General features: G+C 37.9%; 1 protein-coding gene across 1 annotated transcript in view; it reads right to left on the reverse strand.

Annotated features, from left to right (window-relative positions):
• LOC113049551 (ephrin-B1-like) overlaps positions 1-24,682 on the reverse strand; it is a 35,025-nt gene extending 10,343 nt beyond the window's left edge. Inside the window, 3 exon segments of the mRNA XM_026211983.1 lie at positions 6,445-6,722; positions 24,481-24,625; positions 24,628-24,682. Of these exon segments, the coding sequence (XP_026067768.1) occupies positions 6,445-6,722; positions 24,481-24,625; positions 24,628-24,682 (478 nt within the window).
• Between the last annotated feature and the right edge of the window lie 3,134 nt (positions 24,683-27,816).

Here is a 27,816-nt window from a genome sequence, read left to right on the forward strand (position 1 = left end):
ATGTTTGTCATAACATGTGTGTGTGTGTGTTTCAGGGGTGATGGTTTGTTATCTTCAACAAAGCTTATATTGTTCCAGTAGAAAATCCTTTAAAATGAAGTAACAATCATGAGGTCTGAGGAAGAGAGGAATGAAACAAGAGAAGGATCGGCCTGCTGTTCTCTCTCTCTCTCTCTCTCTACATGGATCGCTGGACTGATGGAATTCAACACTTCTATCATGTAAACGCTCACTCCTTTCTTGCAGTTTGATTGTGTTATTTCCCTTTCTTCATGTTTGTTTTTGTTTGTTTGTTTGTTTGTTTGATTCCTTCTTTTTGTTACTTTCTTCCTTTTTTCTTTTATTTGCATCTCTTGGTTTTCTTCTTTCTTGTTTCTTTGATTTTCTTGCCTTTCTCTCATTCTTTCAGTGTTTTTTCTTTTTTTCTATCTATCTATCTATCTATCTATCTATCTATTCCATTCTTCCTTTTATTTTACTTCCTTTACTTTCTTCACTTTTCTCTTTCCTTCACTTTTCTTTCTTTTGTTCCATTCTTCCTTATATTTTCTTTTCTTTCCTCCTTTACTTTCTTTCTTCACTTTTTCTTCTTTTTTTCTTTCTTTCATATTCTCTCTTTCTTTACTTCTCTTTTATGGCTATATTTCTTTCCTCTTCATTTTCTCTCTTTCTTTCTTCCTAGCTTGAGTTTCCTTCCATCCTTCCTGCTTCTTTCTTTTTCTTTCTTTCTTTCTTTCTTTCTTGGTTCATTGTTCTTTTCTTAATGTTTCTTTGTTTCCTCCTTTCCTCTCTCTTTCTTTACTTCGGTCTTTCTTTAGTAAACACTACCACCCATTCTCTCAAATTAGCTGTAAGTGAAGAAAATGACCAGCACATTCTGTTACTGATCGTAGATGGCTATCGGTGTTCTCACAAATTAGACCATTTTAAAACAACACCACAGACCATTATGCCTATTATATTCGGACCATATTAAAAGCATTTCTAGGTAAAGCGTTTTGTGATTAATGAAGCAGAGGGGAAAGCAGTGTGTGTCTGAGTGTGTGTTCTGAACGGCAGTACTCCCGATCTCCCAGAATTCAACATGTTTCATTTAGATCCTAACTTTTGAAGACCTGCTTGCCCTTGCCATATTTTAACCTATGAGTGTTAGAGAGAGAACAGAGAATGTAATTAAAGGTCAATTAGTCTCTGTTCTGAAGTCTCTCTAACACACACACAGACAAACACTCATTACGTGCATTAGCTCCATGGGTAGTGTGACCCATCATGCATCACTGACCTTCATCGTCTACTGGGACAGCCGCATGGGCATCTCTACAGCAACAGTGACCATTACTACAGCAACCAAATCCATACACAAAATCAAACACACTTGCACGCACACACACACACAGCAAAAATCTTGCTCGGTTTGGTGCACCTGGTGCTTAACGTCCCATAAGACAAAGAAAGATGAACTCCCGGTTTTATATTGCTTTCTTTCTCTGTCTCTTTCCTTTTCTCTCTTATTCGCTTGTGCCTCAAAGGGGAGAAAAAGTTGTTTAGCTGACTATGACTTTTTGTGCTAGTACTTTCCAAAGAGGTCAGATATACCACAAACAAAGAACTGAAATATTCAGCCAATGTTTGTCTGCAAAGCACAACAGATTTGCAGTACGTGTTTGTGTCTCGCTCTTGTATATGAAGTATTCAGAATAACTGTTTACAATAAGTGCTCACTGTAATTTAAAAAATGCAGTTTAATATTCAGTTGACCTTTCATTTGCACGTCAACAGTGCCTATTCAGAGCACAGAAACTTGGCCCGCTCAATCACAGTGAGGTAACATAAAGGAAGCAAGATAGATCCTATTATTCCAAACACCAGAATAACTAATGATAAGAGCAAAGTGTTGGAAAGTCTGACAAACCCTGTGCTATTCCTGGCTGCGCGTAACACCCGCCACTCTGCATATCCTTCAGATGTCAACATTAGAAACAAGCACCTGAAGTTCTGGATCAAAATTCTACGTAAAAAGACATAGATGTCGTTGTTGTTGTAATTTTTTTGTCATTTTTATTGGACAAAGCAGCAACCTGCTTCCAAATAGGACTCCACATAAGGAAAATATATCTTAACAGAAAGTTTAAAAAGCACTGCAACAATGGAAAGAAATGAATCTAATTTTTGTTTTAGATTATATTCATTAAATGTATAACCTAATATCAACAAAATGTTCTTTACAGTATACTTTTGCTTGCAGTAGTGGGTTAAACGTTTCAGAGTGCTGAAGATATCAGGCTGACTGGATATTGGATTGCAATTCAATAGCCATTTGCAATAGGAGCCAAATTCTTCTTACATTACAAAGCGGCTAAAACCAACCGTTTGCTCTTAGTTTTTGTGCATGTTAAAGGGGCAGTTTAAATCAGGCAAATAACACACACAGCTCGATGTGATATTTGACCTCTCTCACCCCAGAGCGACCACAGTGAAATGAAGCCACTCATTTTCATACTTCTGCTGTGGCCTGAGAGACAGTTATGGTGAGAGGTTACACAAAGACCCACTCACACACACACAACACACACTCATCATTCTGGTGCAGCGGTTTGGTCAGAATTACTTCAAAGCTGGACTGTCTGAAATCAGAATCATATGTTGCTGACACAGCCTTAACACAAACACACACACACACACACTCGATACAGTCACACAGAAGAGAAGCTGACCCTAAACAACCCTTAATTTAGCCCTTTTTAACATCCTTAATCCTGAAAACATTGCATAAACTTTCTAGCCTTTCTAGCAGCCGCACACTCCTCTTCATCTGGTCATTACGTGCATTTCATGCAGTAATAATCGCTTAAATCTTGTGACTGCTCGATTTCTTTTTTTTTTTTTTTTACTTTCCATCCATGGCTTTTTTCTCTTTCCATTATATTTAGCACTCCCTTGACTGTATGACTGTACTGTTTCCATTGTCATGCTTTTCAAATCAACTTCTCAAACACATGCACACACGTCTTTTTTGACAATTTGATATCTTTCAGCAAGATTCGTTTATGGAGCTAACATTTTGATGAATGAGTAAATGGCTGGTGGTTTGGTTTCTAAATCAATAAAAAATCTCAATGTAAATATCACAGTCAAGTCACTAAAATGCTGAAATGCTTTAGAAATTCTTCTAAAGATGATGTCTCGTTTATAAGAGCTCAAATCACTCTCATTCAACAGGTTCTGAATTAAACCCGCGCTCACACAATGACCCAGGATTCATTTCAAACCTGTACTGCTTCATGACTCCACACAAGAGCGACATGATCAGCCCAATGTCTTGCTGGAACGCATACTGGAATTAAATCAGGCCATAAAAGACAGTGAATTCTCAGAATCTCTCTTCACAATTAGAAACAGACACAGAATCTGACCGAGCACAGACTTACCGACCCCAGTCCAGACATAAAAAGATACCCAAACAATAAAAACACGCATAGCTTAATGCATGAATGACAGCGATGTCAAAAGGACTGCATATTTTTGTATTTATGCCTAAATGAATTTGATTACAAAAGAACCTATAAAATAAGAAATATTTTCACTTGACGGGTTGTTGTTGTTTTTTTTTATCATCTTTTTATCTTGCTTTCTAAAAGAAGTCTAAACGTCCTGGAAACATGAATACTTCAATAATACAGGTTTGGTAATATTTGTCAATGCCAATGGGGTTGAGGGGAAATTAAATTAATGCAAGATGTATTCTCTGCAAACGAGGATTATAAATGTACATACGTTTTGTTAATTTAATGTTGTTTAAAGGATGGTCAGATATTTCCACTGCAAAACAAGACAAAAATATAGATTCGAAATAATTATTTTAGTGTATAGCGCAACGTTTCTGGAGCACTTGAGCTAAATGTTGCGGCACTGCTCGACGGGAGAAAGTTAACATGTATGGCTTGGAGGCTGAGACAGGGAGACGGGAGAGCAGACCCGGCCTGCTTCAAAGAACTTCTGCAGACAGACTGGAGACGATTTGACAAATAGTTACATGGATAAAGGAAAATCGCGAGGAGGTTTTAGTCACTGGATTGGCCTTTGGAGCCAGTGCACTGAACCTTGGTAGGGACTACATTGTCTACATATTGACTTGAGTATCCTGGGATGTGGGCAACAATAGGAGTTTAGATTTAAACTAGAACTGATATTGATATAAAGATAGAATCAAAGACCAAAAGGGCTGTTTTAGGGCATGACGATATGGTGAGTGTTGAACTCTGCAAAAAAAACCAAACAAACAAGGAAACGTTGTCAGCATCACAGAAATCAACCTACTGAGGGTACAGGAAAGGCACAGAGGCTGAGAGAAAGAAACTCGACACCAAGCCAAAAGAGTTAAATATAGTGAGAGGAGAAACAGCAGATTCTTGTGGATGGATAAAAAGCACCTGGAGTGACACTGTAGCAACTGAAAAAGCCTGACAGACACGCTCAAGGCGGGTGGGCAGAGCGACGCGGGATGATTTGTCAGTGTTAGTGAGGTCTGCAGCGGCATGTATCAGCTCAGACACAATCAGAACAAGCTTAATGGTAGCTATTCATTATCGAACCACAAGACAACATTTCATTAACGCGGACAGCTAACAAAAATATCATAAATGTGATAATTAAAACATGCTATAAACTTTAACCACAAGAAATGGCAGGACACACAATCCGGGTTACAGTGTACACAGTAAAATGCTTTTTTACTCGGGGATTTTGAGAGTGTAATTAGTTCAGTATGCTTCCTTGAGATTCTGTGCATTTCAAACAATTTCTAGTTAGTGGTCAGTTTAGCCGTCTGGAAACATCTTGCTTACATTTAACACACACAGGGGTGGTTTATATTAAAAAGCAGCTATACTGATGCCAAACTACAATCAGTTCAGGGACTCACTGTACGTAAACAATGTAAATGTGACATATTAATAGCGCACACTGTAGAAAGGCTTTTTCTGAGAAGCAAACGAATGCGTGTGAAACTGTCACGCTCTAAAGTCTCTCGCTGAGTTATTAACTCACGCCGACCAGTGAAAACAAGATGACCAGACAGCGAAAACCACTGAACCCATAACACAAACACATTTCAGCTAAATTATTATAACCAGACTCATCCTGTTTACCAGAGCAAGATAAAGGCAACTGGTTGCTAGGAAGTGTGTGTGTGTGTGTGTGTGTGTGTGTGTGTGGTGATGGGTCAGTAGAGGTGAAGTGGATTATGGGACATGTCTGGCCATCATGGCCAAAAGACCATAATCTCAGTGAGGCATGGCAACCAATGAGACATGCCTGACTGAAAGTGTCTCTCCCTCCCACCCAACCACCATAGAAAGAGTAAAAAAAAAAGTGGTGTAAAGGGGTGGGTACAGTGATCCATAAAGAAAAAAAGGGGACAGAAATTGTGTGTTACATTTACCATGCTGTTCCCTGCTGTTTTTATCTCGTATGCGAAGGGTTTAGCTTGCATTTATGCTGAACGTGTTGGAAATCTTTAATTCTGAATGAATGATTAATCAGCGCTTCAGCACAACTGTTGCATGCTGTTTGTGGCTGGAAAATCCTCTTCACTGAAAACCTCTTTCACAAAAGCTGGACTGTGCCATTTACAGATTTACACAAATATATTACCATTACTATGGAAGCCTCTTCCTGCTTTTATTTGTCGTAACTGTGGCTTTATTTCTCATAATTGCAACTTCATTTCCCACAATTGCGACTTTATTGGTCACACTGTGACTTTGCTTCTTTTTCCTAAATGGTATTTCTCATTTTAAGGCGTTATTTCAATTACACGTTTTATTTTTTACTCTCAGGCAGAAACTGGCTTCAATATATTAAACAAACACATGCTTTCCATTGACTTCTATTGTTTTACTACAACGCTAAAGACATTTTTTATACTTTACCATACCCCAAACCATCGCATAGTCCGTGGTTTAAATTAAACAACAATAAGGACCATTGGCTGATCCATACATTGTGATTTCTGGTTTTACTATTCTTTTGTTCACGGTCAAGAAAAGGGACATTTGGACCCATACGGTAGGTCAAACCTGACCCAAACCAAAATCTAAAATTGGACTTCTCATTAACTTCTATTGTATTTAAAGTAACTTTTTAGATACAATAGATACTACAATAGCTTAACGCTAATTTATGAAATTCTACTTTAGGGATTTTTAGTAGTGAATCAACATTCTCAGAAAGAAATGTGTAAGGCAGCTTGTTAGTGAGGCAGAAGCTTTAAAATGAATTATTTGTACCTTTTTAATCCCAAAAAGTAGTAACTTATGGGTAGATATATGATGTCTTTTTAAGGGTACTGCAGTTTCATTACTTTACAGTACTACAACTTTTGTATGCAAGTATGTTATTATGAGTGAAAAATGCGTTCCTAAAAGTAAAACGGAAGTTACTTACAGGTGATGTAATAGTTTGTCAAGCGTTTGAATTCAAGTCCCATGTAGTTTGGACTGAACTCCTGGAACTTGATGGTGAATTTGATGTCTTTATCTGGTTTGTTGCAGGTCACCAGAACATTGGGGTCCAGTATGGTGCTGCAGGACTCTGCCTGCTCTTTCTTCACCAGGTAGAGTTTATAAAACTCATATGGTCTCCCCAGTTCCCCTCTGGGGCAGATAATGTCCAGCTTGTCACCGATTTCTGGGTAGATCACCAAGCCCTTCCCAGACACAAACCTGCAACACAAAGCATACAAAGTTACAATAAATCACAAACACATTTAAACAGTCTTCTGACTCTCAGTAGAATCTCTGCAGACTTCGTGATCATGAGAGGAAAAACTTGGGTTCAAATAGCCCTCCAGACTGCCAAGATCCTCCACAAAATGCTCCAGAGGGACTATTGCCGTTCCATTTTTCCTTTTAATAACATATTTCAAAATGTATAAAACAATTCCAAATATTAAAGAAAGAGCGCAACAGAAGAGCAGAGTCAGAAATGAGCTGGATGGAGATAGAGCTGTATCTGCTGACTATGATTTATTAGACAGGGAAAGTGAAGCATCTGCCTTCATTTATTAGAGTTTCTAATTTATTGTTCATGTGCTGATCAACACTGCTTATACATTCAGGGAATACATGATTCATTCTCAGACTTTAGAATGTGAGTGTGCGAGTGTGTGTGCATGTGTGTGTGTAAGTGGAGATGATTGCAACACAGTCCTTTACACATTTTACTGCTAACCGCACACAAACACACACAGACATGCCCTAAAACTACATGCACAGACAAAAACACTTACACAAAAATCCCCTAAAACTACAAACAACACATGAACAAACACACACACACACACACACAAACACACACAGCCTCTAATCAAAAAGCCATGGACACATACTAAATAATGACAAGTAAATATACAAAGCCTTTAAATAAAAAACACACCAGTGGAGTTCAGGAGAACTTGCATTTCCCTGATATATGGTCCTGATCAAACTCAAATTTTGTCTCTGTATAATTTCATTCTGCTGGTTATTTCTGCACTCATGCACACACTCCTCGCTGCAGGCTGTTCGCTGGTTTAACACACATAAGAGCATACGAAAGACGGATTAACAACAAAAACCTTTTACTGGGGCACAGGCTTCTGTCTATTCACAAAACATGTTGTAAGTGTGTTCATGTGTCTGAGGTGTGTACAGGATTGTGAAATCCAATTATGACTGAGTGATTACAGCCATTGAGAAGCACAATTATGTTCTCAATGAGAAGAAGGGAAACAATGGAAACAAATAGACTCATATAAACAAGAATATAAACACACACACACTGAAGTTATGATAGCTCATAGGTTTTTTTTTTTTTCACTTAAAAAGAGGAGAGAGGAACTAAAAAAAGTGAATGAAAAACAAACCAAAGCAAACTATAAGTGGCATGTAATTTCAGTACAGCGAGTCAGTGGAGATGCACAATATATCTGTAGCACATCAGTTAATGACAAATATTAAAGATTTTTTTAATGTATCAATAAAGGGTTTTATATTACATTTATTTAGTTTTGGACAAGATTTATTAATATAAATTATTAATAATATTATTAATGTCAAATATATATTAATAATATTAATAATAATTAATATTTATTCAACAAAGATGCATTAAGTATATCAACAGTGACAGACACTTAAAGTGTTACACAATTTTTAAATTTCTAATTAATGCTGTTCTTTTGAGCTTTCTATTTCTATATTATATATTCTATTAATCAGAATCCTGAAAAAAAAATGTAATTTTACATTTCAAATTTAATTTTAACATGCCGATTCTGATTTTAAGAGCTATAATTGACAGCATATACAAACAAAAATCTACTTTTCTTCAACGCAAAGTATAAGGTCAGTGATAAAACAACAGCACAAATAAATGTAATAGAATAAATAGAGCTATGAAACTACGTTTTTCAGGTTAAATAAGTTTTTACTCAGGTTAGAAATACTACAGAAATTAAAGTAATTTCTATAAGTGTGCATTTATATCAAATTGTAAAAAATAATACAAATTACAGCTTACCATTAAAGTTATAAAATGTATTCAAGTCAAGATCAGAAAGTGTTTTTCTTTGTCTTTTGTTCTTTGATTAACATGACAGACGGCAGCAGGAATATTGGACAATTTTTCCATGGACCCAATATACTGTTACACAACATGCGTTCTCTTTCTCAACTATTTAACGTTCCAAAACTGACTGTGTTTAACTGCATATTCACTAAGATGGGCATTTTGACAATTTTGTATGTATTCATTTAGTTATTTGTGGCTAACAAGCTATCTGAGACTGAGCGCGTCTTGTGCACTCCACTAATATACATCAGCGGTGGTGCGCGTGCTTTTGCGCAGCACAAGCACTATTTAACCGGTGTGAATGAGACGTGTGTGAGAGAGAAGGGGTTGTCAGAGAGAAGAGAGTGAGAATGCGTGGCTGATGTGATGTTATTGCCTGTGCCGCTGCTAACAGAATGGATCGGCTCGAAATTGGAAAGAAGTGATCATGAGAAAAATCTGCCGTTTCCGATCCCTGGTTGACTGATCGGTGCATCTCTAATATCAGGGTTTCCCATACATTGATTTATTTGTAGCGGGCCACCACAATATCAAAACTGACTACCACAAATCGATTTTCCAAAAGGCTTTGACTTCATTGAATAAACATGAGCACTGCACGTTTCAAAATCAAAAACCGGTGCGGGTGTTTGTATATCACTGTATTTCAAAATGTAACCGACTCTAATTAGAAAATTGTCATTTTCATTTCATCTTGATTGTAATGCCTGATAAAGCAGCGTTTGTGAGCTCAGCGCTACTTGACACCCGTTACCAGAGAAACCTCTATCTCTCCTGCTCTTAAAGCACCTCCTGCTGGCAGAAAATGGATTTTCATTTATAAATATACTGTATATGGGGGCAGGGGAGTGCCATCACAAATAGAGTATAAGGCTGTGGGAAACACTGAATATATATATATATATATATATATATATATATATATATATATATATATATATATATATTAGGGGTGTAACGGTTCACAAAATTCACGGTTCCGTTCGATACGATACACTGATGTCACGGTTCGGTTCGGTTCGGTTCGATACGTTTTAGATACAGCAAAATGTAAAAACATCTCAACTTTTCAGAATGCCGCAAGCGCACCGCGGGTCATGTGACAAGAACCAACCAATCAGCTTCATCCTTTCCCGTAACAACGTTGAGAGCTCAGCCAAGATGAAGGAACAGCTGATCATAGTTGTATATGGATTGCAATTTTGAAATAAATTCAGTAGCAGAGCTACTGCAAGCGATTTTTAGAGCTGCAAATCCATTTATCCTTCGCTGAAATTTCCGCGTCTCATGGAGAGAGCACGTCATTGTTGCTTACCAAAGACAGACGCCTCATGAGCGCTTCTGCCCGAGCGCTTTGGAAAGGAGGAGAAAGACGCGCTTAGCGTTTTCCATGCGTTTTTAGGCACGATATGTGAACGGCCCCTAAGGCGCTCGCTCACTCAGCACGCGCTGAAGGCTCGTTGCAAAATGTCTAATGCATTTAACAGACCAGAAATATAAGATCCTAAAATAACCAACAGGTCTGGTGTTTGGGTTGGATTCCCTGTAAGCTATAGTGTCTAAATGCTGCAGGGATAGTTTGCTGCGTGCATGTTTCTCCTTTTTTTCGTCTTTTCCCAGATAGTACTGACGCATATATCCCAGATATTCCCGCTGGGTTTTTTTTTTTTTTTTTTTTGTAATCCCGCTGGTGTACCCTGTCATGTTGCAGATGCGACATACCGTTGTTTTTTTATCCACCACTCTCTTGCCATCACCATTATAGCTTAAAGGGAATCCAAAGTGCACCCAAACACCAGACCTGTTGGTTATTGGAGGATCTTCTCATTTCTAGTCTGTTAAACGCATTGGCTATTTTGCAACGAGCCTTCAGCGCGTACTGAGTGAGCGAGCGCCTGCTGAGTAGCCTAACATAAACATATAAGATGGTGTTTTTTTCTTCTTCGGGAGTGTCAGGGGCGTTGCCTGTTACGTTGTTTGGGTTATTGGGCTACCTTGTTGAACGCATATCATTATATTTCTTTCTCTCTCTTTTTTTTTTTTTTTTCAAATATAATTAATTACTCCAACGAACCGTTCGGTATACATAATGCGTACCGCGTACCGAACCGAAAGCGTCGTACCGAACGGTTCAATACGAATACGCGTATCGTTACACCCCTAATATATATATATATAAAGAAAGGTATTATTTTAAATTGTATTAATATTTTATAATATTAATGTTCTTTATTGTATTTGTGGTGAGCATAAACATTAATTTTACCCCATAGTATGTTAAAAATAACAAATGAACAAAAACTAAGATTTTGTATACATTGTTATTATGATTAAACCCAATTTTTGACAAACTGACACCAAAATTGAGCTTGGCAAAATAAATAATGATAATCTGGCATATTAAATTGTGATATTCACTAGCAATGTTTATCATATTATAAGGTGGTAGGCAGCCCAGAGATTAACGTTTAATGTTGTAACACTTCATAAAAGCAGATATCTGAGGCGGTGACACGCAGAACTAGAGAATATCTGTGTGCGCGTGAGAGAATAAGAGATTTGCATGACTGAGGGAGTTTTGCAAGGTTAAACTCTTTGTGTGACATTTGCCTCTTCTGTCTGCGGCCTCTTCTCTGTTCCTGTCTTTCCCTTTCTTTTATCCCTCTGTTTCTAGATTTCTTTTCATCCCTTTCTTTTTTCTCCATCAATGAAGATGTCAAACTCATGCCCTTCCTCTGACGGCCAGCTATGACTGAACAAATCATAAACAGAAAGAGAAAGCAAGCGAGGAGGAGGAGGAATCTGACCTTCTAAACTCTGAACAAAAGACTTCATCACTTCCTGTCAAATCAGCAGCTGCTGCAGATTCAGAATTTCAGAAGCAGGAGCTGAGAGGGATTGTTTGCGAATGTGTGTGTGTTGGAAACTCAAAGAGGTTCCACAACAGGCAGTGCACTCCCTAAAACACACACCGCTGATTCTGAGAAGATCTCACCCACAAACTTAGAATCATTAAGGTAGCCCTTCCTTGTTCCTACAGGAAGTTAAGGAGTTTATGTGCCTGTGTGTGATCAGATCAGGCCAAACTATTTCTTTATTAACGCTTGTTTACTTTGTGGTAACAACATGAAACTTGCTTTCAATGAAAATATTAATACTGTCAAATATATTAATCGTGATTAGTCATATCCCAAAGTCTGTGTTTACATGATATATGTTTGCCCGGTGTATTGATATATAAATACACACACATGCATGTACATATTTAAGAAATATTTACATGTGTGTGCGTGTATGTGAGAATATTATACACACACACACACACACACACACACACACACACACACACACATATATATACACACACACACACACACACGTGTGTGTTTATATTAATTTATACCACACACAGCTATTATGAAAACAAACATATTTTGGATGCTATTAATATTGATTAATCGACAGCACTAAAGTTAAAAGGTAAAATATATCTTACTTTTATACATGAATTAATCTGTATATATATATATATATATATATATATATATATATATATATTAAATATATAACAATTATGAAATGTAATATTAATTTTTAGTATTATCAATGAAAGTTACGTGTCTAATTTTTGTGTAATTAACCTAAATATTATATTAAAAATGAATATTTAAGTCAGAATAACAAAATTCTAGAAAGAAAGCGATAATAAACAAATGGAATTTCCTGCTTAAAATTGAATTAAATCAGTAGCACATTAGAGAGTGGGGGAGATGTCTTAATTCAAATTGTAAATGTAATTATCCACACATACACTTCAGTTTCTGTTCACTGTGTGAAACAGAGTTAGACCCACAAGCTTGCACAGACACACACACACACACACACACACACTCACACTCAATAAGAGGCCTCCTCGCTTTTTAAACAACTGAACACGGGATTAGACCAGGACTGAATGGCACCAATTAAATACTGAATACAGCAGCCATGCAAATCAGCCTCAATCAAGAGGGAGGGGGGGGGAGAGAGAGAGAGAGAGAGAGAGACATAGACACAGACATCTCTTAACACACAAGCGACTACATTCTGAGAAGGGGCTGTAATCACATGTCTTGGCATTAAGTCTAAATTCCACAATGGACCAACATCGCCAACTCATATGCACAACACACATACCTTATTTTAACATTTAAATACTGGAAAGTTCACTTTTATTTTAGGTGATTAACATATCCAACTGGAAAATGTAGTCACCTATCTCTCGTTAAAAAGACACACACATACACACACACTCAGCATGGCGAGACACCGGGTGTATGTATAGAGTGTGGTGGTCATGTGATTGTCCACTCTCAAGGCAGAGCTCCTACAAGTGGCTCTTTGTCTGCATGAGAGACAGAGAGAGAGAGAGAGAGAGAGAGAGAGAGAGCGCGACAGCTTACACATATCCCACTCACAATAACAACTGCACACAAACTCACACACTCAAAAAACACACAGAGCCTTGGGCATCTTGTTGAGAATGGGAGAAATGAGTGAATGGAGTCTAAGAGAGATGAGGAATCTCCATAGCAGGACCCCCCACAACCCCCACCCCATTCTCATTAATTCTCTCTCTCACACACACACACGCACACACACGCACACACACACTTTGGTTAAACTTTCTGCAGTTTTAGATATATATAAAAAAAAGAAGGATTTACTTCTTTTCTACACTGTTTTTACAAAAAATATATCTGGATGCCCTCAAATTGAAGTATGTCAGATTCACTTCTCGGGACAAATTGGCCCTCAAAGTATAGCTAACCCAAAACCTAACACCATAAAAGAAAAAAGAAAATGTTTAATTTTACTTTCTGATTTTATTAAAAACAGTATTTACTTAATTTACAAACCGGTCTCTTTCTTTTACACGGCTAAACGTTTTATCGAAGGTTCATATCCTGCATGAAATCCTAATCTAAATATATAGGCTAATCCTTTCATATCCTATCTGATAGCAACACCGAATGCAAGCACAGGGGATTTCTGGGATTTTTAGTCAAAGTTCACCGGGTCGGCCCTGGAGCGATATAATAACTCTCCATCACACATGCATTCAGACAAAAGTATATTCTTCAATTGATTTGTTTCCTGCTGTCCTCCTCTGACTTTAGCTGCAGGTTTTCCACTCATATTACTTTCACCAGTTCAAAGAGGCTAGAGGTTAAAGGTCAAGCTAAAGTTCCCTACTGAACTATCAAGATCTGCCAACACAACAGAATTCACAAGAACTCTTCCACGTTATCACATGTAGGACTGGTGCTGGTGGAATGGGTGGAATTGGAAATCACCTGGGATCCCACAAAAGAATAACAAAACTATTTTTTGTTTGCGATGCAGTGCATTCTGCAGTTTTAGTTGTGGTGACAATACCCTTGAAATAATGTGACTAATTCATATTTTTATTGGACTGCTGCACGAGTTTCTTGTGACATTTGATAGTTTCACATCAAGCTTACAGTAAGACATCTGTATGACAGGTCTTCCGTAGTGCAAGAAGATTTCTTACATCTGTTCGGCTCTGAAACAATGACTTGAGCCACTCGAGAAAGTGCTTAATTCAAACACACATGAGAGAAAATAAAATCCGTTGGACAATTTCACCAACTTTACAGGACCTGTTCATATTACTACAAATACATAATAATAAAAATAATAATAATAACAACAATAATAATAAGCACGTAGCTGTTAAATATTGTGACAAACAAGTATTGCAGTACTCTCAATGGGTAAATAACTACAAGCAAATAAAACTACATCTTTTAGTATAAGCTTTTTATAAATGTGTTTGTGTACATTTAAGTTCTTTTGAGCAACCCTCCTGATTTTCTAAACAAATGATTTAGTCTGAAATAATTGAAATGTTTTTTCTGTCCTCCAAATAACTTAAGCTTTTTTTTTATATTGCAGTTCAACCCAAGTAAGCTACAGTTTCATACTTTTTTCCCCAACACTAATTGGTGTATAAAATGTGTTAGTCTTTGTGTGGATGGCAACACCTCCGTTTCGCTAAATAATAACTGAATACTAATAATACTGTTATTTATAACAGCAAAAGAGCATTCATTAAATGAATAATAGCATTCATAACCAACTTTATGAGTCTCCAAATGCAACGACACAGTGGTTGCAGTAGCTATAGCTGACAGTATATATATTTAGGGTGCAAAGGAAAAAAAACACAGGCAGAAATGCTCATATTTACTCTGTCTCTCCTCTCTCTGTTAAAGTCTGTCTCTCTCGTCTCGTCTTCTCTCTCTTTCTCACACACACTCACACACATATTTGCTCTCCCACTCACTGTCAGGAGTATTGTGTTTGATGAAAGGTATGAATTCCTCTAGAGCTCCTCCAGGATACCACCGTTAAACACACACAGAGTATAATATCTATGCTCTTAATGGGTGTGTGTGCGCGAGTCACAGGTCACAGTGATGAGTCTATGTGTGTGTTTCTTTCTCATAGGATCTCACATTACAGAGCAATTAAAGCAACTGTAAACACACACACACACAAACAGGTTATACTTGGCTGACAGCTTACTTGGAAAATGCCTGGGAGAAAACAGCAAAAGAAATCAAACACACACACACACAGAAAAGAAATTGTCATTTTACTAATAGCAACACACGTGTAGTTATCTGTGACCGCATCACTGATTGATATTATTTACACCTCTGAGAATAGAGTGATAGAGAGACTCTTGGGAACCAAAACCAACAAGAGAACAATGACACGTTGTCATTGCACACTAAATAACTCCATCATCACATTTTATGTGTGTTTCAGCATGCCTGTCATGGTAATGTGGACTAGAATAAGTGTACATAGCTTTTCCCCTCATCTTACACAGAAACTAAACATCTTACATGACAACATTTCATTCTCAAAGGGTTTTTTAACAGAGGTGATGATACTTGTTTAGCGATATTTTAACAATGTTTAACTGTGAAAGTGATTTTTACACTGAGATTATTAAACACTCGCCTAAAATTATATCTTTAAGAATAAAATGATCTAATAAAGATGTTCAATTTTATATTTGGCTTCTCTTTTTTTTTCAAAATCCATTAGTTTTTAGTGTTACATCTTCCATTCAAACGTTTTTGAACAATGACTCACCAAGGCTGCATTATTTTATCAACAATACAGTAAAACAGTAATATTGTGAAATATTTTTACAATATAAAATAACAATTTTCTATTTTAACACATATATTAAAATGTCATTTATTCCTGTGATGGCAAAAGCTAAATTTTCATCAAGTTCAGTCTTCAGTGTCACATGATCCTACAGAAATCATTTTAATATGCGGATTTAATACTGAATTAACATTTCTATGACTTACGGTACGGTACGGTTACGGTAATATGTTTCTTGAATCTTGATACTTGAGATATTTTCAGGGATTCTACAGTGAAATTATTTTCCAAACCAGATATATTGTCGATATCAGCAGATTTGAAGTAAAACATGATTTATGAGCCTTTCGTATTGTCAGGTTCACTTTTCAACAGGTTTCCATTTCCAAAATGTAGGCCTACAAGCACAGCCAAACCTGTAAACACACACAGATGAAAAACCCTCTTTCTGCTCATGTTTTATGAATTAGCCGCGTGGATGTGTGTGCGGCGAGTGTGTTTTCGGCATTGTTTTAGAATTCGATTTTCCATTTGTTCTGTCCAGCTGCAGGCAGAGATCACTGTCTCACCAATAATGGCTCTAAACTCCTTCTCCCCTCCATTTTAAATAATAATGAGCCTTTAAAATGGCTGATTCAGACGTATCCCTAAAAGCTGCTTTCCACAGCCCCCAGACCAGTAAACAGCTTTCAGCCTGATCTATCTGTGGCCGTCCTGAGCTTGATATGTGTGTGTTTTCAACCAAACCTAAGATCGGTGACTAAAGTTTGAGCTCCCGGTGTGCGTTCAGGAGTAAGTCTCCTAATGGCAGGTAACCCTAAGCAGCTTAAAAAGGCTGCGTGAGAGATCTGTTCTCAGGTCAGCCGGAGCTAATAAAGGTTATTGTGATTTGAAACTGCATGCAGAGAGCGCTGAGCTCAGATCAGCTGGAGATGAAAGCAGACTGGAGACTCCAGCTTCTCTGAAGCTTTATAGCAGCATTTAGCTGACTGAAAGCGTGACCATTTCTCCGGACACATACGCACACACGCAGGCAAGGAATGATGGGTTTAGTGAGTGTGATGGTCTGAGCTGTCGACTGGAAAGTGGATAAAAAGGATGGAGGAGCTTTGAACTCTAAAAGGGTGTGACTGATGGCCTGCTGTGTGTGTGTGTGTGTGTGTGTGTGAGTATGCATAGCAGAATTTAAGCAGGTTCGGAGTTACTAGACTTGCGTTGACTCTCTTTGTTTACATGTGAGCATAAATGTGTTAAGGGTAGATATATATGCCCATAATCCTCCAGTGTGTACTGTCTCACAAAGTCAAAAGAGAAAGCAAACATGAGAGTGTGAATGTGCACACGGAGAAGGGAAGGAACCAACAGATCGCAAACCTCTTCTTACAGAACACTAATCATTTCCCACCTCACGCCCTTATGTTTGTTGCGTGTGTGTGTGTGTTTGTGTGTGTGTGTGACAGGCTCTCTGAATTTCCAAAGTCACTTTGTAGGAAAAGTTGCAGCTCTTGTACAAAAAGGAGTGTGTAATGTAGATGTGCGGTTAAGGAGAGACACTTTATGGTCAGATCTTTCATGAGATGGTTCAATCGTGATGATGCAGTGCTCTATTCCCTCTTTAAAAAGAAAGACAGAGAAACTGGTGTTTAACGTCTCGGGGTTGTTTGACGTTTACGAGTTGAGGTATTTGCATAATGGCTGATCAGAAGAAGGAGAGAGGAAACAGTTTTCTACAGAGAGACAGAAATCCGGCCCAACTATAATAATATATACGAGTATCCACCCTAAACCACAGCACTGTAGTGAGTTTATCCTGCAACCTAGATGTGACTTGTCACATTCTAAGCAAACTTTAGGAATGAGCATGTGTTTGAATGAGGTAAAAGTTAATTTAACATTTTTTTATTATATATTATATATAACTTGAAATGTACATCTGCAATGATTTTATCCCCCCAAAAAAACTATAATGAAAGTGCATTTGTCTCATGCGCTACATTCCACACGACAGCTTTGTGTCAGGGACAAAGACAAATGATTGGTTCTCAAATCTCATTTAAAAGATAAGTTCAAAAAACTTGGTTTGTCTTCAGGCAGGGAATTGTGTACGGTTAATTGTGTAAAAGATATTTAAGTGCTCTGATGGAGGGGAGAATTTTCAGCCAAAACGGACTTAAATTTCAGTCCGTTCCTCACACAAAGCTATCATATTGCTTTAGAAGACTTGGAATGTAGTGTATGTGTAAAAACGACAAATTTTATTCTAGTATTTATTTTGTTCTTTTGCCCCTACTGGAGCCTGACAATAAAAATAAGTGTTTGCTTTCTTTCTGGGATACAAAAACATTTAGTTTTACCACAGAAGACAGAAAATCGAACAAGTCTGGAAGGACATGAAGTGAGTAAATGATGTCTGAATTCTCGTCATAACTCTAGAAGTTAAGGCCTTGGGTAAAGTAAAGTAATGATACCCCTTTGACCTGAGTGGAAATGCCACAATAGTGTCATTTCGGTGGTACAGGATGAATAGAGGACAAAGGAAAAAGTAGAGGTGCACCGATTGCAATTTTCTTGGTCGATTCCGATTACTGGTTATTATTATTTTTTGTGTGATCTGCTGATACTGATTTTTGCTGATTCCAGTTTTTTTTTTTTTTTTTTATATAAGATCTAGAATTTACAGCATATACAAACAAAAATCTACTTTTCTTCAACGCAAAGTTTTATTTTAAAAAAAACCGACTGAAGCAAAACGTCAGTAATAAAATGAGAACAAATAAAAAAAAATTGCAAACAGCAACAGCACAAATAAATGCAATAGAATGAAGACAGCTATGAAACTAAGTTTTTCAGGCTAAGTAAGTTTTTGTGCGCTCCACTAATGTAGATCAGCGGTGGTGTGCGCACTTTTGGTGCAATCGCGAAACCTGCAGGAATGACTAAAATAATGTGCAGCACAAGCATTATTTTACTTGTGTGAATGAGACGTTTGTGAGAGAGAAAGGGTCGTCGGACAGAGAGAGAGAGAATGTGAGGCTGACGTTATTGCCTGTGCCCCTGGTAAAAAAACAGATTGTCTTGAAAAAAAGTGAGACTCCGAGCCCTGGCCGATCAATCGGTGTATGTCTAGGAGACAGAATAGCGGGACTGTTTACAAAAAGGTTTGGCTGTTTACAATAACATATGTGATATAGAAATCTTATCAGATGCTATTTCTTTGAAACTCTGATTTATATCAGCGCATGGACTGTTTAGCATATTCATGAACCCACGGAAACCACCTTAAAGGGATAGTTCAATCAAAACTAAAAATTCTGTCATCGTTGTTGTTACAGTTTTGGTTACTGTTTAGTTACTGATTTCTAAAGTATGGAAAATAAAGACATTTCTCAAAATATATTTTATGTTTCACAGAACAAAGTAAGTCAGGTTGGGAACAAAGTAAATGATGACAAATTTGTATTTTTGGGTCAGTTGTCCGTTGAAATAATTAGCAGACGTCACTGAAATCCCCTAAAAAGCCTGTGTTTACATGTCTACCTAGTTATCTAAATGTGAACATTCTGGCCCAGACTTCTACTGTTTATACATAAAGCTAGTTATAATTACAACAGACTAATCATAACCCTTTTTACATTTTCTAAAAAACATAATTGACTTTACTTATGAATGATTTTGACCTCTGAGGATATCCGGGGCCTCCCCAAAGGGAGGTTTTGTCAAAATCGAGCTAACTTCTAAGGACAATTTTGTCCCCAAAGTATAGCTAAGTAAACGCACCCCCCAGCAGCTGCCACTGCTCCTCTTCCGTTGTGTGCTCCAACAGACCCTACAACTACAAACATTACAGTCCTTAAAACAACACGGGCACGGGGCGCTGGGCTCGGAGCGCGTCTGTGCGCGTGAGAGCCGCTTGAGGAGGCTGTGAGAGCCCAGCGGTCATGCTTGGTCAGGGACAGACAATGTGCGTTTGTTACTTAAGCACTGTTGTTAATGAAGCCCTCGCCATGCATGCACACACACACACACACACATGGATGTACAATAAAAATTAGGTTTCATTCCAACCCCTCTCGCTTTCTTTCCTTGTTTTATAACGACTACAGAAAAACGGTTTTAAGTTGCAAACTGAATCCCCGTTAAAATGTACATGCTTTATAGACGTTGCATAGTTAGACTCAGGATTATATAACATTTATAGAACGCAACTCACACACATACACGTTCACAAACATCCACAACACCGTGAAATGCTATCAACGCTGGAACAAAAGCCACTTCACACACACTTCAGAGAGGAACAGGTCTGTTGTGGAAATGCCGGCTGAGACAGAGGGAAGTGTGTGTGTGTGTGTGTGTGAGTCTGCGTGAGTCCTCTCTTGCTGTTCAACATATTGAAACTCTGACAGAGTTAATCTCCTCACTGTCAACTCCTATTATAACACCACTGATCATGACATACACACACACTAACTCATGCATACACAAACACACACACACACTCATGCGTACACACTCGTAAATGCACACGGACACATGATTGAAAGTAACGCGACTCAGAGAGTAATTATTACTTCTGTGGATGGCAGAATATATGCCCAAACATGTCCTAAATGCTCCCGAACAGTCACACAGGCATCCGTGGAAATCCGTAACTTTGATCGCAGTTGAGACCAACATGATCCCCTAGCAGGTCAAAGGTCATTATATATGTCTTTTCATGTCATCATAATCAGATTCTTCAGAACCAAAAAACTGCTTTTGGAAACTTCTACATTCGCAAGACGCGGCGAATCAGCACATATTTTTGCAACAGGTTGGAGCCTCTCAGAGGGATGCACGTTTAAGTTTGGCCTACATAAATTGGCTTATTTTATACTTTCCTGGAATTCTCTTTTACTTAGTGATTTCTTGAAAACCCAACGCCAATTACTTGAACATTCTTTCATTATTGACTACATCTCATTTCCAAGCTGTATGAATTTCTTTAATCGGTGGAACATTAATTATATTTCGAAGAGTTTTGTCAGTGGGGTCAAAAATAACACATTTTCAGAATATCGGCAGAAAAAAGTTGTAATTATCAGGCAGTATGTGTTGGATTTTTTTTTTTTTTTTTTTTTACAGTGTTCGTTAGCTAAACTGGATGTTTAACCGCTGCTTTAGATGGTTATATGCGCACATAGACGTTGCTGATTAAGACTAATTGTGCACCACAGAGTGCTGGGTAAATGAACAAACTAGTACGCTTGAATACACACTCACACACACATAAGTAAAGTACTTCAGTAGCATTTTTGAGCTAATGAGAGACAGATTTCCAATTAGCTCCTCATCTCCTCCCTTAGCACTGGAACATGGCCAAAACACACAGGCACATTCATACATATATCATAGATTCCCTTTTCCTTTTTCTTAAAAAAATCCAAAAGCTAAAAGAAATGTAGTTCATTTGCAGTCGTTCATCAGAAAATTGTTTCTTAACAGCTAAAGTGTTTTCTTGATAAGCGAGTGGCTGCCAAGAACTTGAATGTAGTAAAAGTATATTAATTTGTAACTAGAAGAATTTGACGACGTACGGGGGAAGTAAAGCGAGTCATCATTTTGTTGTTTGTGTGTGTTTGATTGGGTGCGTAGTGTGTGACACATTAAGGGAATGAGATATAACCTGAAATCTCTGCCTCAATGTGATAATTGTCCCAGTGATTAGCTACTTTATTCTCTCTGTCTGTCGCTCTCTCTCCATTCCCAGCAGACTCCACTTCTCTTTTCTTCCCTCAAGGCAGAGGAAGGGAGGGGAGGGGTGTAGCTTTTACATTTTTCTCAGTCCAAATTATAGCTGTGAACCATGCAGATAGGAAAAGAATTATACATCTGAAACCAGCGGTAAGTCTGTGCGTGAGCGCATATATGTGTAGTTGAGTCTAAAAGTAATTAAATTTACATAATTGTGTCAACAGAATAAATCAGTGAAGCTCTTGTTCCACCAAATGTTTCTTCTAGAGAAAACGCAGCAGTAGCTTTAGCGTTCAGTAAACTTTGCGTTTTGCTGATATAAATATAATCAGAGTGCTGAGGGGTGGAGAACGCAGCCGGAGTTTTTCTAATTTTACAGTCCTTCAATTATAATTCACATTCAGTCTGAGAGAAGTCTGACCTAAAACACAAATGGAACAGTATTATGGGTAAGAGAGTTGTGTGTGTGTGTGTGTGTGTGTGTGTTTGTGTGTGTATGATGGTCTCACTGCTGAGAGTCTGGTAAGAGGTTTAAAGGGTGGCTTGGACTTAATGGTGGTGGACGCTCCCATATGTCCGCTGCAGAGATAGAGTGCAAAGAGCGTGTTTGCCCGAGGCCCATATGTCTTTATGAGAGTGCTTAGGATAATCTTTGCATTCAACGATCAATTAATCCTTGGGCTTGCAGTTGTTATGCTATTTTAATGATATGCTTGTCATTAAACTCAAGAATGTTCCCTAACAAATTTTTCTAATATTACTTTTCTAACTTTGCACCCAGTTTCAAATTCTCTTCCTCTCAATCTTCTTCAGTCAGGGTCCCTGAACCTGTGACTAAGCAGCACACACATGCTCATGCACAGGTGCATACACACACACACACACACATGCAGACTGTAAGTAAATAAACATTAAGTACTTAAAACAACATACAGAAACAGTGGTTAAACAGACCAGGCCAGTTTGCGCATCTGCTGTGCCGTGGAGCTCAAATCTGCTTCAACGAGTAAAACAATTCACACACAGAGGAGCTCCAGCGACTGATATGATTTTTTTTTCCCCTCACAAGACGAGACGCTCAAATGTTGCCTATTTCGAAGATATCTCTAATGGGTTTAACTCCTACACACAATTTAAAAATACATATTAATTAAAATAATAATAATAATAAAAACCCTGAAAACATAAATTTTCCATACTTTGAATCATGAGGCCCTTGTGCTTTGCATGTAGGAAAGTAGGTTATATTTCAACATGTACAAAAAAAAATTACTTACAAAAATTACAGAATATAAATGGGGGAAAAAATATGGATATGAAATGTCTGGCTTAAGGGCCTGAATTAAATTAAGTTTATTAAAACTTGATTAAATGTTAAGTAACTTTAAAAAGCAATTTAAAACTTTGTACAATGCTTAGCAAGATATAAATGCATTTGATGTAAAAATGCTGAATTACATTTCTAATTGACTGTAAATTAACTAAATATATTTTAAACATTAAACAATGTAAAGAAGTTAAAATACATTTAACTGTATAGGAAATATTTGTTATAAAGTGTTTCCCAGTCTCTAACAGCTAGCTATTTATTTTCCGCTTTTTTCCCTTCCTTAGTCGGTTTAAGAATGAGAACAGTACAAATTACAAAATAAAAACAAAATAAACATATGGTCATTTGTAATTTACGATGCGGTTTTAATTTTAAAAGCACAATTTTATGTTTTCGCGTCGCCCCTCGAGTCTTGCATGCTAAGTTTTCAAGTTTTTGCTCATCTTTTACAAGGCCAACCGAGAGACTCCTTAATTAAACTATTCCCCCCGAGATGAAAAACACATGTGCACTATTCCTGTCCCCCTGTTTACGCTCATAACTCAGCGGCTGTGACTCAAAACCTTTTGAGCTGCCTACCAAGACGGGCCTATGATGCCCAAAATGCTGTCTAGGTGCCCAAAAAATGCTGTCAGGGTAGGCAGCTCATTAGGTTTTGAGACTCAGCCAGTATTCCACACAAACGCTCCACACAAAGTGCAAAACAAGACACACACATCATCAACTAGACAATCAACTTTTGGTTACGATATACACGGAGTATATATATAAGTAAATTAATAATTCTTTTGGGAATGCAAAATGAAACAATAAGCTTTCTTTATTATTCTGTCCAGTCAAGCTCCAGTGGCGTCTCGAGCCATTATTCAGGTTAAGTAAACATGTTGGACGCTCCCTTGAACGTTTTATGAGCAGCAATCAGGGAGATTTTATGAGCGTCTAGGAAACCCCCGCTTAAAAAACCTATTGACTCCCTCGACACAACTCTGATTTGATCAATATCACAGGCGCAAAGAGCCACCGGGCCGCCGGGATTTTGGGAAGGCCGGTGGCGGATACTCAGTTATAGCCTCTCACGGGAAAAGAAGAAAAGACGGACACGCCGAGAAAGAGAGAGAGTGGTTCTTGCTTCAAAAAAAAAAACTTGGAGTTACAGTAGCAGTTGCACCTATTTCTAATTTTTAAAGTATTGAACGGAGAAATAGGCCCGCGTCAAGGCCAAACGTTAAAATTACGTATCCACTGAAACCCAAGAGATTATTACAAGGTACGGTCTTTCGCATAAACATTTAAAGAAGTTGTACTAGCACAAAAGTGTTGTCGAATCCCCCCTCAACAAGGGATTTTGTGAGTTGATGAGAAGCGGCGGTGGAGTATGACAGCAGTGTGTTATATCCCCGGGAGAGCGCGCGCTTGCACGGTCACTTCAGGATCGAGCTCAACGAGAGCTTCATGTCATCATACCAGAGACCAAGCCGTGATACAAGTAGCGGAGATTTGCGGATCGGACTCTTTTATGAGCAATACAAGTCAACCTATAATATCGCAAATCTGAGACCGTAGACTACATTTCAGGCTCTTTCTAGTGGATTTAAAACACGCGCTCGAGCACTTACTTGGGGTTTTGTGAATTCCACACGACAGATTCCAGTGATTTGGCTGCGGGTAACGAGTATCGGCACATGGCTGTCAGAATCCAGAGGTAATATTTCCACGAGCCGTCACTTCCAGCCATCTTACACTGTTCTCGGAGAGACACAAGCCAGCAAGAAGATAAGATCCTTTCGATCGACTGTACTCCTGGTTACCGAACCACATGCAACAGAGTAGGTTAGGCGTCCGGTCGGAGGGGCTCCATGCCTCAACTTGAAATCCAAATTTTCTAGCGTTGCCTGGAGGGAAAAAATGTGTCGCACAACGTTGCACAGGCGGCTTCTGTGCCAACGTTTCTGTTACCAAAATCGCTGCTACCTTGCACTTAGGTAGACGACAGCGCCTGACTCTTTTATTGTACTCATCTATTAGTGGAGCTAGTAGCCTCACAAAAGGTCAGATCACGCTAGATAGGGGGTGAGTGATATGCACACAGGTATAAGGACCATCAAGTAGGTCCTGATCATGTGTCAGATTTAAAATTAGACTCCTTTCGCTTATGATCCCAGATCATAGAGATGCACTTTAGATATGCAACAATTCTTGTCAAAAATGTATCGCCCTATATCCATGTTCAAAGTCTCCAATTGTCAGTCACAGGACTGCCAAAACGTCTGTCCAATTCCATTTGGATTCTCTTTTGAAAAAGAACCATGAAAAGTACACTCCCGAGTCTTGGTGCTTCTGATATTGGCGTTTTAGTGCATACTGATAGACTGGATATCAGCTACTGTCCGCTCCTGGCTCGCGTGCAGAAAGGTGCAACACAGTTTCGTCTTAAGGATATAAACAGATGGGAAACTCCAGCAGCTCGGCGCTTCCTCTGCGAGTTAATGACGCGTCTTTTAGCCTTGGATCTTGTTTGGAGTTGTTAGGCGCTCAACCGTGGACCCGGTGCGTCCGCAGTCAATCCCGCACACCGTTCACAGCACAGTGGCTCGCGATCCATCACCTCCACTCCCACCGAGCTGCTGAACCCCGCCCAATTTCGAAACGGACCAATCAGAGATCACGTTTAGGGCAACGTCGCAACATGGTGTCCCCGTCTGTGCAGCGAGTCTCAGAGAAGTTCAGCTGCGAAAGACTGATGTATTTAAAGAAACGGGGAGTGAGTTTAGTCTTTCTCCTTAAAGATAAGACGTTCAAAAGTGTTGTAGTTTAAGAAACTGACTGTCTTAGTTTTTTTTTTGCTGACAAATATGCCGTAAAATAATATTTTCCTTAGACAACGTGTAGCAAAGCTGACTGCTTGTTACTATGGTTACTCCGTACGTTAATCTATAATGTTGTATTTTCTTTTCTCAGTTAGTTTATCATTTCCTGGAGTCATTTTAATACGTGAGTCTGTTTTATATTCACAACACATCACGGCTTTCAGCTGAAAACACAGGTCTTCACCGTAAAATCGTTTAATAACAGATTTAGGATCATTATCCCAAAGACATCCAAGAGAGTGACACTAATGATATTTGATGGTCAAACAAAGATAACGCTAATCCTTTCAGTAGTCAATACCGCCCCCTATCGGCTGTAAAATATGTTTTTGATTAATTCAAACTGTAAATGGTTGATTTGAGCTTTTATTTAGCTTTTGTTTTTTTGTTGTTTTAGAGCAACTGAAGTATGCCGTATAACAAACGGTGATGCATATTAAAATATGACTTGAATCAAAATGAATGTAGTTAATATATGAATACTGTCAGTTGCCCAATGACTGTCTGTAAGGTCTGTGACTGATTTGTATGTCTTCCTCCATGAGTAAGATGCGATTCTGAGTGACATGTGGTGTCCTTTCAATCTACTAAACCAATCTGTGTGTGTGTGAGTGTCTGTGTCGTTCTTCAGAGAGCCATATGTCTCGAGAAGGGTTAGTCTTCCGGTGTGTTTAGATAACACAAGTGTGGTGTAGCTTTTACTCTTTGAGCACTTGTGAGTGTGAAATGTCAGTTTATTAATTTCCCACACTTAGATAAGGTCTGAAAGACCAGCCACACATTAAAAAATGACATATATGCAGTCATGTGATCTGTTTAAGGCTGAACGTCATCAGCTCTGGCAGAAAATGCAGTTTGTGTTCTAAAAAAGATGACTTTTAGTTAGCAGAGGCTCATTTTGGTGTTTTCTGTGTGATTCTTTCTGCAGATTTGTGTGTAATGATTACATGTCATTTTGCATATGTACAAATATCTGATCTTTTTTTACTCCAGTACTTGGAGGTAAATATAGCCCCTCCACCTTAGTCTGAGTGTTAATTCCTTTCAGCCAGTCATACACCCTCTTTTTACTATCTTTTTTTCTTTAATCTGCTCTTTTTGTATCTGAGATGATCTGATGTTTAGGACCTCAAGCCTGAACTGAAAATATTCGTTGCAACAGGCTTGACGAGAGCAAAACCACACACACACCCAAGAAGAAATTACCGGAGTCCATTTGTCAGCAGCTATTCACTAATATGTCCATACTGCGGTCTACACACAGTTACTAATAAACCAAAAGCACACACACACCCACACACACTCTAGCACTTGGAACTTAACATAAAAGTGGATAAAAAGCATGCACATACATATAAATATACTACATTACAAAAGTTTGGGCTCTGTAAGATTTTTAAATGTATTTGAAAAAATATTTTATGCTTACCGTTTATCTTTTTAAAAGCATTTTTATAGCTAAAAAAACCCCAGTAAATATCTGTTATATTCTTTAGTATTTTTATAATAATATTAAAAAATTTCTACATACATTTTCAAATGTAATTTATTCTTTTTGATGGCAAAGGTGAATGTTTAGCAGTCACTACTCAGGAATAATTTAGTATGTTTATTTGGTGGTCAAATAACTTTTTTTATTATATGTTGAAACATAGTTGTGCTACTTGATATTTTTGTTGAAGCCATGTCACATTTTTTCAGGATTGATCATTCAGAAGAATAGCATTTATTTGAAAAAGAAAGATATTGTAATATTATAAATGTCTCACTCTTGATCAGTGCATCCTTCCTGAATATAAATATAAATTTCTAAAGAAGTTTTTAATATAGTTAAATGTTGTTTACTTTTCAGTTCATTTAATATTTCATGATCATTTAGATCGCACATACATCATCTATATACACCCTGTTTTCCTGTTCACACATGCTTGAGTGTTAATGTCTGAGCATTTGTTACTTGGCAGCCCAAAGCTTATTAAAGTCGACTGGGTGGTGATGGTAGCTTAACATGTCTCTGCCCTAATGAACTCTTCCGTTTCCTTCTTATTTGTGCCTAGTATTATTAATTGACATAATTGTTGGTTA

The sequence above is a fragment of the Carassius auratus genome, chromosome 30 (assembly GCF_003368295.1).
Source record: "Carassius auratus strain Wakin chromosome 30, ASM336829v1, whole genome shotgun sequence".
NCBI classification, from domain to species: Eukaryota; Metazoa; Chordata; class Actinopteri; order Cypriniformes; family Cyprinidae; genus Carassius; species Carassius auratus.